At 66.4% G+C, this 14170-nt stretch overlaps 1 protein-coding gene across 9 annotated transcripts in view; it reads left to right on the plus strand.

Annotated features, from left to right (window-relative positions):
* KMT2D (lysine methyltransferase 2D) overlaps positions 1 to 14170 on the plus strand; it is a 43963-nt gene that overhangs the window by 7451 nt on the left and 22342 nt on the right. For 5 of the 9 annotated variants that reach the window (XM_030554718.1, XM_030554721.1, XM_030554720.1 and 2 more), the window contains exons 5-25: positions 645 to 754; positions 1380 to 1542; positions 2078 to 2243; positions 2590 to 2704; positions 3130 to 3284; positions 3602 to 3735; positions 4278 to 4406; positions 4632 to 5587; positions 5942 to 6055; positions 6652 to 6762; positions 7434 to 7538; positions 8080 to 8261; positions 8660 to 8824; positions 9580 to 9689; positions 9792 to 9839; positions 10640 to 10843; positions 11515 to 11658; positions 11868 to 11984; positions 12233 to 12357; positions 12535 to 12724; positions 12973 to 13053. In XM_030554718.1, coding sequence (XP_030410578.1) covers positions 645 to 754; positions 1380 to 1542; positions 2078 to 2243; positions 2590 to 2704; positions 3130 to 3284; positions 3602 to 3735; positions 4278 to 4406; positions 4632 to 5587; positions 5942 to 6055; positions 6652 to 6762; positions 7434 to 7538; positions 8080 to 8261; positions 8660 to 8824; positions 9580 to 9689; positions 9792 to 9839; positions 10640 to 10843; positions 11515 to 11658; positions 11868 to 11984; positions 12233 to 12357; positions 12535 to 12724; positions 12973 to 13053 — 3624 coding nt within the window. The remainder of the gene's footprint in view (positions 1 to 644; positions 755 to 1379; positions 1543 to 2077; positions 2244 to 2589; positions 2705 to 3129; positions 3285 to 3601; positions 3736 to 4277; positions 4407 to 4631; positions 5588 to 5941; positions 6056 to 6651; positions 6763 to 7433; positions 7539 to 8079; positions 8262 to 8659; positions 8825 to 9579; positions 9690 to 9791; positions 9840 to 10639; positions 10844 to 11514; positions 11659 to 11867; positions 11985 to 12232; positions 12358 to 12534; positions 12725 to 12972; positions 13054 to 14170) is intronic. The other 4 variants (XM_030554719.1, XM_030554723.1, XM_030554724.1 and 1 more) reach the window with 4 other exon arrangements.

Consider the following 14170-nt stretch of genomic DNA (forward strand, 5'->3'; position numbering starts at 1 on the left):
CCCCGCCCTGGGCTCCGCCTCCCACTGTACTGGTGCCCCTGCCGCCCCCGCCCTGGGCTCCGCCTCCCACTGTACTGGTGCCCCTGCCGCCCCCGCCCTGGGCTCCGCCTCCCACTGTACTGGTGCCCCTGCCGCCCCTGCCCTAGGCTCCCCCCCACGCCCCCTCATACTGGTGCCCCTGCCGCCTCAGCCCTAGCCTCCTGCCTCCCACTGGACTGGTGCCCCTGCTGCCCCTGCCCTAGGCTCCCCCCCCCCCCCCCCCCCGTACTGGTGCCCCTGCCGCCTCAGCCCTAGCCCCCGCCCCCCACTGTATTGGTGCCCCTGCCCTAAGCTCCCCCCCCCCGATCTGTACTGGTGCCCCTGCCTCTTCAGCCCTAGCCCCCCCCCCAGCTGTACTGGTGCTCCTGCTGCCCCTGCCGCCTCAGCCTTAGCCTCTCACACCAATGCCCCCCCACCCAGGGACCCAAGCGCAAAGGCTGCTGTGGAGCTCGGGCGTCTCCTTCCTTTTCAAGTGCTTTGTGCCCCCTCAGTGGGGTGCCGAGATGTCTCTGTGGAGGGCTCCCTGCCTGCTGGCAGAGTTTGGAGAAGGAGAGCGGGGGGCTCCTACCCAGCCCTCCCCATTAACGTCTTGCCTCCCCTCGCAGGGCACTGCTGGGCCCACCACTGGTGCGCTGCCTGGTCGGTGGGGGTGCAGCCACAGGCTGGAGCTGGGCTGAGCGACGTGGACAAAGCTGTTTTCTCAGGGATCTCGCAGGTGAGGGGGTGGGGTGGGTGAGCAAATGGAAGGGGAGGGAGGGCCTGCGGGCCCCCTGGCAATGGGGGTTAGGTGACCCCTTGGCCTGCACTCATGTGGGGTGTCTGGCTAAGCAGAGCTGACCCAGTGTCCCCCTGGGAGGGGAGACCTCTGAGGAAGGGACAGGTCCCGGTGCTGCCACAGGCCCTGTCCCCCATAAGAGGTGTAAAAGTGAGGCCCTGCCCCTGAAGCTCTCGGCATGAACGCTAGCCTCCTGGACAAATACCAAAGGGGTGTTTGCATTTACCTCCCTGATTTCCCACCACAGCTAAGGGCTTCTCCTTCACTTTCCGTCCTGTTAATCAGCTGCTCCGCTCCCCTCGGGTGTCTGCGTATCTGTGCTGAGCGAGCGATCGCTGTGCGAGCAGCTGCTATGTCCCACCCCAGAGGTGGCTGCATCTCAGCCCCAGATGAGGGATCCTTGCCTCATGTTGCTTTGTAGCTCTCAGCAGCTGCCACACCTCACCCCAGAGGTGGCCGCATATGGGGGCTGGTGGGCTCTTGGGGTTTGCCCCGGCGGAGCCAAGCTGTGGCAGCCTCCATCCATCCGCGTCTCTAACCTCGCTGGGGTCCCTGCTGCTTTCAGAAATGTGAACACTGTCAGAGGATGGGTGCTACCATTCAGTGCCACTCGGAGGGGTGTCCGCGGCGCTACCACTTCCCATGCGCGGCAGCCAGCGGCTCCTTCCAGTCCATGAAAACCCTCCGGCTCCTGTGCCCAGAGCACGTGGCTGAGGCGGTGCAGATGGGTAGGTGCCGGCCTGTGAAGAAGGGCAGGGACAGGGGCTGCTTGAGGGCACCTCTGCCACTGGGTTGGTGGAGTTTTAGAGGGGATAAGGAGCTGGGGGAGTGGGGTCTAGTGGTTAGAGCAGGAGGCTGGGAGCCAGGACTCCTGGGTTCTATCCCAGCTCTGGGACGGGAGTGGGGTCTAGTGGTAAGAGCAGGGGGCTGGGAGCCAGGACTCAGATAGGGGAATGGGGTCTAGTGGTTAGAGTGGGTGGGACGGGGCTGGGAGCCAGGACTCCTGGGTACTCTTCCTGGATCAGTCACTGCTGTGATGGTGGAGTTGGGGATCCAAGTGGATGTCGGTGAGGTGCTGTGAGATCCTTGAGGGGGAGGGTGGGTTGTGAGGGGGGCTGAGGATGCTGCTAGCCAGGGGGAAGCCCTAGGGGGTGGACAGGGTCTATGGCACAAGGCTTTGGGTGGGGGGGAAGAGGCTTGGCATCCCGGGCAGTGTGGGTGCAAGAGGGCTTGTTTCCCTGACTCCCTGCCCCCCACGCCCAGAGGACTCGCGATGCATGGTTTGTGACGGGCCGGGGGACCTGCGCGACCTGCTCTTCTGCACCAGCTGTGGGCTGCACTACCACGGCACCTGCCTGGATGTCCCCATCACGCCGCGCAAGCGCTCTGGCTGGCAGTGCCCCGAGTGCAAAGTCTGCCAAACATGCAGGTAGGTGGCAAAACCCTGGGCACAGGCCCTGTGTGACCTGCACCAGCCTTCCTGGTCTGGGGAGGGGGAGCTGGGACCCAGAACACCTGGGTTCTATCCCCGGCTCTTCGAGAGGAGTGGAGTGTAGTGGGTTACAGCAGAGACAGGGCCTGGGAGCCAAGACTCCTGGGTTCTGTCCCCAGCTCTGGCGGGGGGAGTCTAGTGGGTCAGAGGCCCGGGGCTGGGAGTCTGGACTCCTAGATTTTATCCTCAGCGTTGCTCTCTCCAGAGAGCTGTGGGGAGGCCAGGGCGGCACTCAGTCTGCGAGGGGCCTGGGGCTTGTCTGACAGCAGCATCTTCCCTGCAGACAGCCCGGCGCGGACTCCATGATGCTGGTGTGTGAGGCCTGTGATAAGGGCTACCACACATTCTGCTTGAAGCCGGCCATCGAGAGCCTTCCCACGGACTCCTGGAAGTGCAAGGTGAGCTCCACACCTGCTTCGCCTGCAGGAGGAGGCCGGGCCTGGCCGACTGCCAGGGTGGCCTCTGCTCTGGGGCCCTGGCAGCTTGTCCAACAGAGCTGATCCTGCTTTGCTTCACCTGATGCCAAGGGGAGGGACCGGGACCCCCAGGCTTTCCCAGGCCCACTTCCCCCATAATCCAAGGGGAAGAAATCCCTGCACGACACCGACCCTGAGCCAGCCAGTCCCCTGCTCCTGCCCTGGGGCCAGGTCAGAGCTGGTGCCACCCAGAGGGGAAATGCCCCATTCCCCACCCCACTGAGCCAGCCAGTCCCCCTGCCTTGGGGTCAGATCAGATCCACTGCCCCCCTAGAGGGGGAAGGCCCCATGCCACATTCTCTGCCCTCTGAGCCAGCCAACCCCCCTGTCTGTGTGTCTCCCTGCAGAACTGCCGGGTGTGCTCCCACTGTGGGTCACGGCCAGCGGCGCTCGACCCCGGGTGCCACTGGTATGAGAACTACTCGGTGTGTGAAGGGTGCCAGCGTCAGCGGAGCGCGGCAGGAGGCACTGATGCCGCCCGGCGCTGTCAGAGCTGCCAGAAGTGAGTTGCAAAGGGGACCCCCTGGGAACTGCATGGGGGTCCTGCCGGGGGGCAGGAGGGTCGGCCTGGCCATGCCGGATAGCCCCGCCCCCCCATTATAAGCTGCTGAGCCCAGTGCAGCAGGTGCCAGGGGAGGGGCTGTGGGCACCACCAGGTGGGTGCTCGGGGGTCCAGGGTGTGTTCTAGCTGCAGCCCCAGTGTGGGGGCCAGGGGAGAGGGGAGGATCCCTCCTCTCCAGCCCCCCAATCCTCACAGCATCTCTGGCCGGCTGGGTGGGTCAGGGGCTCTGACACTCCTCACGTGGCTCATCCCCCCAGGCCCTTGCCCCCGGACAGCGACGCAGCAGGGGGTTCCACCTGCCAGGCATGTCAAGGGCAGCAGAAGCCCCCGCAGCCAGACAGGGCCGGACCCCAGGAAGAGATGCCCTCGGAGTGTGATGTCAAACCACTAGGTGAGCGCATGCCCCACCCCACGTTGGCCCCACAGCATGGGGGGCCCTGACCCCAGTGTGGGCTGTCAGAATTACTTCTTGGTGCCAGGAGTGTCCATCTGCCTCTTCACCACCAGCTGGGAGGAAGGATCCCTGTGGTAAGGGCCAGGGGCCCTGGCCTCTGTTCCCAGCTCCAGCACTGAGCTGCTGTGTGACCATGGCCAGTCCCTACCCCCATGCCTCAGTTTCTCCCCTTCTTTAAGTCCGCAGTCGTATTTGCCTCTGTCTGGGTGGCCCTGCAGAGAGGCTGGAGCTTGGGAGAGCCCAAGCAACATGGGCAGGTGGCGTGTTTGAGTGTCCCCCAGGCTGCGCCCCCATCCCGAGGATGGGGGTGGGAGCCCTGGCAGAGCCCAGTGGCCCTGCGCTGCCTGCCAAGGGGCACTAGGTGGCGCTGCTTGGCCTTCGGCTGTTGGGCGCTGCAGTTGGGTCTGCAGATCCAGGGGGGTGGACGAGGCAGGGGTCTCCCCCTCTTGCCCCCGCCAACCAGCCGTCCTGTCCCCCAGATCCCGCTCCAGAGGCAGAGGAGCCAGAGGAGACGCCAGGCCTGGCAGCGCCTGCTAAGGACGAGGCGACGGAGCCGACACCGCCCGAGACAGCCCCTGAACCACCAGCCCCACCCCCAGCCCCCCCAGGTGAGGGGGGGCCCCACGAACACCCCTGGGGGTGGATCTGCGAGCTCTGCTGTCATCTGGGGGGAGGGAGCAGCTGGCCAAGGCTGCCCCAGAGCATTCTGGGAGTTGGGCCCTCTGCTTGGGAGGCTCCGAGCCCCCCAATGACGTGGGGCCCTATTAACCCTGCGGGGGCTGGGGGTTCTGCACCCCCACGAGAGTGACCGTCCCCCTTGATTGTCTCCCCAGACTCTCCTGTTGCCACGTCGCCCACCCACCCCGAGGAGCCACCACCGGATGCCAAAGAGGATGTGGCCCCCACGCAGCCAGCGGGGCCCCCTGCCATCACCGCGGCCCCACTGGAGCCTGCAGGCAGCCCCCAGCCCCCCATGGAGAAGGAGCCTGCTGCCGCCTCCCCACCTCAGACAGAGACGCCCCCTGCAGCCCCCCAGCTGTGCCCCCTACAGCCCAGGGAAGCGATGGAGTGTGGGGAGGAGGAGGGGATGGACACAGCAGGAGGCGAGGCAGGGTCCCTGGTCAGCCCTGCGGGGGATGGGGGCCAGCCCACCCCAGCTGTGGCCCTGGGGCCGTTCCCAGGCTTGGCGGGGGAGGAAGAGGAGGAGGCGGCAGCTGCTGGGCTGGAGCAGGCAGGAGCTGTGGGGCGGCGTTCTCCCCAGCTGAGCGAGGATGGGCTGGAGGAGAGCCGGGGCGGGGGGGACCCTGAGTCCAGCCAGACCCCGGTCAGCTTCAACAGCGAGCCCAAGGGGTCCCCCATGCTGCTGGAGCCCGAGGAGCTGGGTCCGGCCACCCCGATGGAGGTGTACGGGACGGGTGGGAAGCTGCTGGAGCGTGGGGAGGAGGTGGGCCCCGAGCCTCCCGTCCTGCGGCCCCGCCCCACCCTCATCAAGTCGGACATCGTCAATGAGATCTCCAACCTGAGCCAGAGCGACACCCGAAGCAGCTTTCCCGGCTCGGAGCCCCTGCTGGGCTCTCCCGACCCCGAGGGCGGCGGCTCGCTCTCCATGGAGCTCGGCATGACCTCCGCCGACAGCCTGCAGAAGGACGACGCCAGCTCCCTGCCCCACTGCACCGACTCGCTGGCCGAAACGGACGACTCGCTGCTCTTCGAGCCGGGCGTCGGGGCCAAGGGCGAGGCGGAGAAGGGGCGTCGACGCAGCTCCCCGGGGCGCTCCCGTCTCAAGCAGGTAAGGGGGGGACCAGGGCATGGGCAGGCAAGGAGGGGGAGCACCAGGATTGGGCCTGGCTCTGGGCACCCCTTCACCACATGCTTGCACCATCCCAGCCCAATCTGACACCCCCTGCCCAGCTGAGTCAGGTTGGCCCCTGCCATCTCCTGCTGGCCATTCTGCTGGGGTGCTGGGTGGGGACAAGAGGGAATGGGGTAGCCCCGTGGGTCCCACCCTGCCCGCAAGTCCCGGGGGCGATGCCATCTCCTGGTGCCCTCTGGAGTGTGCAGGGGGCCATGCCAGCTGGAGCAGGTCCCCTGGCTCTAGGAAGCCTGGTTGCTGCTGTAAAAACTCTGCCCCCCTTGGCCCTAGGGTCGGAGCAGCAGCTTCCCAGGGAGGAGGCGCCCCCGAGGCGGGACCCAGGGGGGCCGGGGCCGGGGCCGAGCTCGGCTGAAGTCAACCACCTCGTCCATTGAGACCCTCGCGGTAAGGCTGGGCTGCGGGGGAGGGTTCTGCATCCCTGCGTTGCCCCCCCCCCCCAGCCCTTGGAAGCGGCTGCTGTGGATCTCTTCACTCCCCAGGGTGGAGTCTGTGGGGGGCCCAGGCCACTCCCGGTAGCTGGGGCATTGGGGTTGGCGAGTGACCCCCAGGAGCCTTGTGCTGATGGGCTCTGACCCCCCAGTGGCTCAAACCAGAACTGGTAGCGTAACTCCGTTGGGCAGGCGGCGGGACTGGTTGAGGGGAGCCCTCTCCCCTCTGGGGGGTGCTGGCTTAGATCCCAGGCTGGGAAGACTGACTGGCTTGTGGGGGGACATGCCTCCACAGGGCTCTGGGTTTGATGAGCTCCAGGGTGAGTGGGGGGACTGGCTGGGGAGAGAGGGGGGCTGAGCCTTTCCCCTTAAGGGCTGAGGGTGCTGCAGCACATCCTTCTCCCCCAGTGTCTAAGCCAGGCCCCTCCCCAACCTGGAGCTTCCATCTCTGGCTCAGCTGGCCAGATTGCCCCTGGGGTGCCTGGCTCGGTGTGGGGGATCTGTGCCTGCTCTGTTGGTGATGTGTTCATCCTGTCTTGCCTGCTCCCCCAGCTGGCGGATATCGACAGCTCCCCCAGCAAGGAGGATGACGAGGAGGAGGACGACACCATGCAGAACACTGTGGTGCTTTTCTCCAACACGGACAAATTCGTCCTCATGCAGGTGGGGGAGCAGATGGGTCTCACGGGGAAGAAGGGGGTTCTAGGGAGCAGAGGAGCTGGGTTCCAGGCTTGGCCGGGGGAGGGGAGGAAGGGGGGAAGAGTCGGGTTCTGGCCTTGGCCTGGGGGCGGAGAGCCAGGTTCCAGGCTCAGGCTAGGGGGTGGAGAGGAGCTGGGTTCCAGGCTCAGCCGGGGGGAGGGAAGGGTGGAGAGGTGGGTTCTGGACTTGGCCCAGGGGAGGGAATCGGGTTCCGGGCTTGGCCCGGGGGGAGAAGAGGGGAGAGCTGGGTTCTGGGCTCGGGGAGGGGGAGAGAGCTGGGTTCTGGGCTCAGCCGGGGGAGGAGGGAAGATGGGAGAGCCGGGTTACGGGCTTGGCTGGGGAAGGAGGGAAGGGGAGAGAGTTGGGTTCTGGGCTCGGGGAGGGGAGGGGCCGAGTTCTAGGCTTGGCCGGGGGGGCGCAGAGGAGCTGAATTCTGGGCTTGGGCGAGGAGGTGGAGTTGGGTTCTGGGCTCGGCTGGGTGAGGTGGGAAGCGGGGAGAGCCGGGTTCCGGGCTTGGCCCGGGGGAGGGAGCCGGGTTCCGGGCTCGGCCCGGGGGAGGGGAGGAGCCGAGTTCTGGGTTGGCCAGGGGGCTCTGTGTCTCTGCCCAGCCCCCCGACGTCTGCCTATCCCCACAGGACATGTGCGTGGTGTGCGGCAGCTTCGGGCGCGGGGCGGAGGGGCATCTCCTAGCCTGCTCCCAGTGCTCCCAGTGCTACCACCCCTACTGCGTCAACAGCAAGGTAAGGTGGAGTGGGAGGCGCTAGATCCCCCAAGCCCCAGTCTGGGTCCCCTGCCCTGGGGCACCTTTGGGAGCAGCTCTCCCCCTGCACCTGGGTTCCGCTGGGCCCCTTCCAGCGTGGGGCTTGGGTCCCTACAGTGGGTCCCGCAGGCTGCGTGCCTGGGCCTCGGATACTCCTTCCTCTCTGCCCTGGGAGAGGTGGTCTGAGCTGGGTCTGGTGCCCTGGGCAGAGGTGTGACCTCTGTGCCCATTGATCCTCCCCCTCCCTGTGCCAGCCCTGCGGGGGGGGGCAGGGCTCCCCTCCTTGTGCCAGCCCTGCGGGGGGGGGGCGGGCTCCCCTCCCTGTGCCAGCCCCGCGGGGGGGGGGGCAGGGCTCCCCTCCCTGTGCCAGCCCCGCGGGGGGGGGCGGGCTCCCCTCCCTGTGCCAGCCCTGCGGGGGGGGGGGGGGCAGGGCTCCCCTCCCTGTGCCAGCCCCGCGGGGGGGGGGGCGGGCTCCCCTCCCTGTGCCAGCCCTCACGTGCCAGCACCACTGTGCTCCCCAGATCACCAAGGTGATGCTGCTGAAGGGCTGGCGCTGCGTGGAGTGCATCGTCTGTGAGGTGTGCGGAAAGGCCTCAGACCCCTCGCGCCTGCTGCTCTGCGACGACTGCGACATCAGCTACCACACCTACTGCCTGGACCCGCCGCTGCACACTGTGCCCAAGGGCGGCTGGAAGTGCCAGTGGTGAGTCCCAGAGCCGGGGGAGCGATGCCGTGGGGCTTGGCCAAGAGTGGGGGGGACCTGTTCTGACCCCCGGCTTGAGCCATCTCTCTGCGTGCAATGGGGCCTGGGGTGGGGGTGCAGTGCCCTATGAGGCGCGCAAGGAATGGAGGGCTCTCAGTGGGGTAGGGGGCACGCTGGCAGGGGGGCAGTGTGGCATGAGACGGGCAGTGTGGGGGGGGCAGGCCAGTGGAGGGGGCAGTGTGGCATGAGATGGGCAGTGCTTGGGGGGCAGGCCAGTGGATGGGGGGGCTCTCGGGGGGGGCAGGCGGGGGGCAGTGCGTGGAGGGCTCTCAGAGACGTGGGCTGGGGGCATGGAGGGGATGAAGTGGGTTGCTGCCGCTGATCCGTCTCTCTGGTAGGTGCGTGTGCTGTGTGCAGTGTGGGGCGGGCTCCCCTGGGTTCCACTGTGAGTGGCAGAACAACTACACGCACTGCGCCCCCTGTGCCAGCCTTGTCACCTGCCCTGTCTGCCGGGTGAAGTATGTGGAAGACGACCTGCTCATCCAGTGCAGGCACTGCGACCGGTAAGGCCCAGCCCCAGTCTCCCCGGGGGAGTGGGGCTGCACACGGCTGCCATGGCATCTCCTAGGGGCCTGTCACCCCAGTCGGTGTTTGCCTCCTGGAGCCCGTGCCAGGCCCCCTTGCTACATGCAATCTGGGCCTAAACACTGTGGCTGGCCCCTGGATCTGGGAATTCTGGGACAGCTTCCAGTGAAATATGTCCTCCTAATCCCTGCTCCTTGGGCTGTTGGGTTAGACCTAATCCACACTGACACACGTCTTCACTGCTCGATATGCCCCCTGTGGCACCATTAGGTTTCAGAGTCAACAGCCTTTGCGAAGAGTCAGGTCAGTTCATGCCTCCAGGGACTGTTGTTTCAGGCTCTCTGCAGATTCTTGGGTGGGTCATTTTTTTCAAAGGTCTCTGAAAATGTTAGGGCCAGAAAGGTGTAACAGATCCAGAGCAGGGTTCTGTCTCGGGGGGACACATGGGGCTGTGCTCAGGGCCTGATCCTGCCGTAGGGGGGCCCAGCTGAGAGACCAGAGTTGCTAGTCCCTGAAGAGCTCCCTGTTTGGGGCTGGGCCCCCCCTGCAGAGTGACGTCCCAAGCACAGGGCACTGAGAGGGTTCCCTGGGGCGCTCGGGGTTAATGTGGGGTGCCTCTGGGAGCAGCAGAGCTCTGACGCCCTGGCCTGGTCCGGCGGATCCGACCTGCATCGAAGGGAGTTCCTGAGCCAAATGCCTGTTCCCACACTGCACCCCATCCCTGCCCCCCCAGGTGGCTCCATGCCGTGTGCAACAATCTCTTCACGGAGGAGGAGGTGGAACAGGCAGCAGACGAGGGCTTCGACTGCAGCTCCTGCCAGCCCTACGTGGTCAAGCCAGTTGGTAGGTCCATGCCTCCCCTGCGCCAGGAGGCAGGTGCTTGGGGCCGCGGGGGAGTGGGCCAGGGAGCCGTGGGGACTCACCGTTGTGTGTTTCCCTCCCCAGTTCCAGTCGCGCCCCCAGAGATTATCCCAGTGAAGATCAAGGAGCCGGGTAAGCATGTGGAGAAAGGGACCTGCTCTCCATCCCTTGTGACTGAGCTGCACTTGCTGCCCCACTGGGGTTCCAGCACATGCCCTGCGTCCTGTCCCCTCGAAGGGCCTCGGGCTGAACTGGGCCCTCAGCCCGGAGGGCACAGGAGGGTCCATCCCTCTCCCAGCTGGAAGGAAGAAGCTGCCATGGGGGGGGGCTGAGCCCTGCCAGTGCTTGGGACGAGTCGGGCTCGCCGGGGCTGTGACCTTCTTCCCAGGGTAGGGTGTGCTGCAGAGGCCAGGACTCCTGGGGTCTGTTCCTGGCTCGAGGGAAGAGTGGGGTCTAGCGGTTAGGGCTGGGAGCCAGGACTCCTGGGGTCTGTTCCTGGCTCGAGGGAAGAGTGGGGTCTAGCGGTTAGGGCTGGGAGCCAGGACTCCTGGGGTCTGTTCCTGGCTCGAGGGAAGAGTGGGGTCTAGCGGTTAGGGCTGGGAGCCAGGACTCCTGGGGTCTGTTCCTGGCTCGAGGGAAGAGTGGGGTCTAGCGGTTAGGGCTGGGAGCCAGGACTCCTGGGGTCTGTTCCCAGCTCGGAGTGATGTAGAATCCAGTAGATGGAGCAGGGGGGCAAGGAGTCTCTCTTGCCTTGAAGAGCTCACAGTCTGAACGGGCGAGACCAAGGGCACAGAGAGGCTCAGGGACTGGCCTGAGGTCTCCCAGTGGGTAAATGCAGAGCCGGGAATAGAACCCAGGCATCCTGACTAGGCCAGCCTGGAGAGTGTGTGCTCCTAACTCTGCTGTCTGGCCCTGCCTCCTTCCCCCCGCAGAGCCCCAGTATTTCCGCTTCGAAGGCGTCTGGCTGACGGAGACGGGCATGGCCGTGCTGCGCAACCTCTCCATGTCCCCCCTGCACAAGCGCAGGCAGCGCAAGACCCGGCTGGGCACCCTGAATGGGGAGGGGGGTGACCCCCTGGGCACGGATGAGAAGAAGGACGGGGATCTGGACGGGGACGACCTGCTGAAGGGTGAAGGTGCACTCCCCTCACGCGGCCCCCACTCCCCACCGCCGGCTGGTGCGGTACACGGGTGTGCTGGTGCCTGCTGCTTGCGCTGCCCCCTGACTGTGCTTGGAGAGGAGCCAGGATGCCTGGGTTCGTTGCCAGGCCTGGTCACCACTCAGGAACCCACCGACTCGAAAGCTCTTGCAGTGCCTGGGAGGGCAGGTCTCTGCTCAGGGCGCTGTGAGAGGTGGGCCCTACGCTGTGTCCAGAGGAGGTGGCTGCAGCTGGGAGCCTCTAATGCTGGGGGGCAGGAGGAGCATGTGCGCAGGCGTGGGGGTGCAGATGTGAGAGGGAGGGACTCGCCCGGGGAGGGGAGAACTGCATAGGGTGGGGTGGGGTGGGGGGAAGCTGTTGCTGGGCCCAGCTGGGTAGCTGCTGGCTTTCAGGACCACGGCTGGTGAGGGGGGAAGGATGCACCAGAGAGAGAGGTACTCAGGGGGCCCCCTGTCACTGATGGGCTGAACCGGCTCCTCCAGGGGCAGTGTCGTGCGGAGAAGGGGCGCAGCTCGGCTAGCAATGTGTGGGGCTGGCTGTAGGTTTGGGAGGGGGTCTGGATTGTCAGTTGACTTTCCCTCCGCCGCAGTGGGGCTGGAGGGCATGGAGGAGTCCTGCTCTAACGTCTCGTCCCCTCCCGTGTGCAGTGGGCGTGGAGCACATGGAGTGTGAGATCAAGCTGGAAGCTGCCGCCAGCCCCGACCGGGACGGGGGGGCCGACGTGGACTCGGGGAAGGGGCTGGAGGATTCAGAGGAGTGCAAGAAGAGGAAGCGAAAGCCCTACCGCCCTGGTGAGTGCTCCTGCACTGATCCATGACAGCGGGACGGCGAATCGGCTGGGCTGTTCCGAGCCTTGTCCATGGTGGCTGACGGAGCCGTCCCGCCGCATATAGCCCATCAGGGTGGGAGCCGGAGGGTGCCCTGGGCTCTGTGGAGTGAAGCCACCCTGGCCAAGCAGGGCTGAGGCCTCCCCCTGTAACCGCTCCTCTGCCCCCCCCAGGGATCGGTGGGTTCATGGTGCGGCAGCGGAAGTCCCATACCCGGCTGAAGAAGGGCCCGGCAGTGCTGCTGGAGGCATGTCGCGAGGTGCTGAGCGCCGAGGGGCATCCGGAGGACGGTAGGAGTCACATGCGCCCAAGCAGCGCCTGGCCCTCTGGCATTAACCTCTGTGTTGCGGGGTGCAGCTGGGACAACACACCGCCCCCCGCCCCCCTTAGTTCTGGGGTTCTCATGGAGGGAGGCGGGGCTATAGCTTGGCAGGGTGGCAATGGGGAAACCCCTGCCCAAGGCTTGGCTTGTTCCAGGAGGGCCCCATGTCTCCAGGCTCCTGAGGAGGGTGGAAGTAACAGCAGCTGCTGTTCACAGGGGTGCCGGCGGAGATCCCTGCGGAGGGCGCCGTGGAGCAGGGCGCCACGGAGGGGGATGAGAAGAAGAAACGCCGAGGCAGGAAGAAGAGCAAGTTGGAGGATATGTTCCCTGCCTACCTCCAGGTAAGCCAGGCTGCGGCGGGACAGGGATGTGTCAGCTCCTGCTGCTGGGGGCGGAGGGAGAGGGGAGAGTGGGGGAGCTTCATTGGGCAGAGAGGTGGGGAAGAGGTCTGTCCCCTCTGTTAACTCTGTTACGTGTCCCCTGGCTCCCTCCCGTCCCCTTCCCCACTCCTTCGGCAGGAAGCGTTCTTCGGGAAGGCGCTCATGGACCTGAGCCGGAAGGCCCTGCTGGCTGCGGGGGGTGTGGGGGATGGAGCTGCCTGCCCCCCCTTTGGCCAGGGTGCTCCCAGACCCAGGATGGACCCTGGGGTGCCCGGAACACTCCAGAGGGTGCCTGGAGATGGGAAGGAGACCCCTGCCCATCTGAAAGGTAAGGGGGCTGCAGAGACATCCTTAGCTTCTGAGTGGAGGTTGGCAGGGTGCAGGGCTGGCTGGTGGGACTTGGCTTGGTGGTGAGGGATCTGAGGGGCTGGGAATGGTCACCTGGATTGTGTAGGAAGCGCCAGCCCTTGGGGCGGGTAGCGCCAGGAACCGGGGCTCACCCGTGCTAAGGGGCTGGTGTCACGGGAGGGAGGGGCCGTGTGCTGGCTCAGCATCCCCCTCCTGTGACCCCCCCAGGGGATGACAGCATGGACAGCAGCACCCTGGTGGCCCAAGAGGAGGACCCGAAAGGGGCGGAAGCGAAGGCTGAGGACCCAGGTGAGCACCTGCCACCGGGCTGGCCCGAGGGTGGGGATGGGGGGCTGGCGTCCGGCCGAGGCTGGGGGGTGTTCCGTGTGGGGACAGGCTGGTACAGAGAGTTGGAAAGGTTATGCAAATAGTGACCCTCTTATTTGAATATCTGAATATGCATGATGTCATTTGTATAACCTCAACCAGCCTGGAGCTCCCCATCTTGTTGACCAACTCCCCTGACCATAGAGATGCTGCCTAGAGTGTACTCTCCAACCAGTCTGTGGCCATAGAGCTGTGTCACTCTATCCATCACAGCCACCACTCTAGTACAGCTCTATGGCTGTGGGCTATTATCTAGGCAAGGTGCGTCTATGGTCAGTCTTGGAGGACTCTGGAGTCTCTGTGACTTGGAGTCATAGAGTGGTGCCCCCACCTTTGGAGCCATAGAGATGTACCCCAGAATATCACCCTCAGCTCTTACTCCTTTCAGGGGAGGAGGGTGCTGAAAGGAGGGGGGGGGCTCCCAGTTACGGGGGGGGTCAGCCACAGCCCTGGCACGCCCGCCCCTGACGGGGTAGGGGTGGGGCTCACGGCCCTGGCACGCCCGCCCCGACAGGGTGTGGGGTCACGGCCCTGGCACGCCCACCCCTGACGGGGTGTGGGGTCACGGCCCTGGCACGCCCACCCCTGACGGGGTGTGGGGTCACGGCCCTGGCACGCCCGCCCCTGACGGGGTGGGGGTGGGGCTCACGGCCCTGGCACGCCCGCCCCTGACGGGGTGGGGGTGGGGCTCACGGCCCTGGCACGCCCGCCCCTGACGGGTGGGGGTGGGGCTGGGGCTGGGGCTCACGGCCCTGGCACGCCCGCCCCTGACGGGATGTGGGGTCACGGCCCTGGTACGCCCGCCCCTGATGGGGTGGGGGTGGGGCTCACGGCCCTGGCACGCCCGCCTCTGACGGGGTGTGGGGTCATGGCCCTGGTACGCCCACCCCTGATGGGGTGGGGGTGGGGCTCATGGCCCTGGTACGCCCGCCCCTGACGGGATGTGGGGTCACGGCCCTGGTACGCCCGCCCCTGATGGGGTGGGGGTGGGGCTCACGGCCCTGGCACGCCCGCCTCTGACGGGGTGTGGGGTCATGGC

The sequence above is a fragment of the Gopherus evgoodei genome, chromosome 3 (assembly GCF_007399415.2).
Source record: "Gopherus evgoodei ecotype Sinaloan lineage chromosome 3, rGopEvg1_v1.p, whole genome shotgun sequence".
In the NCBI taxonomy this organism is placed as follows: domain Eukaryota; kingdom Metazoa; phylum Chordata; order Testudines; family Testudinidae; genus Gopherus; species Gopherus evgoodei.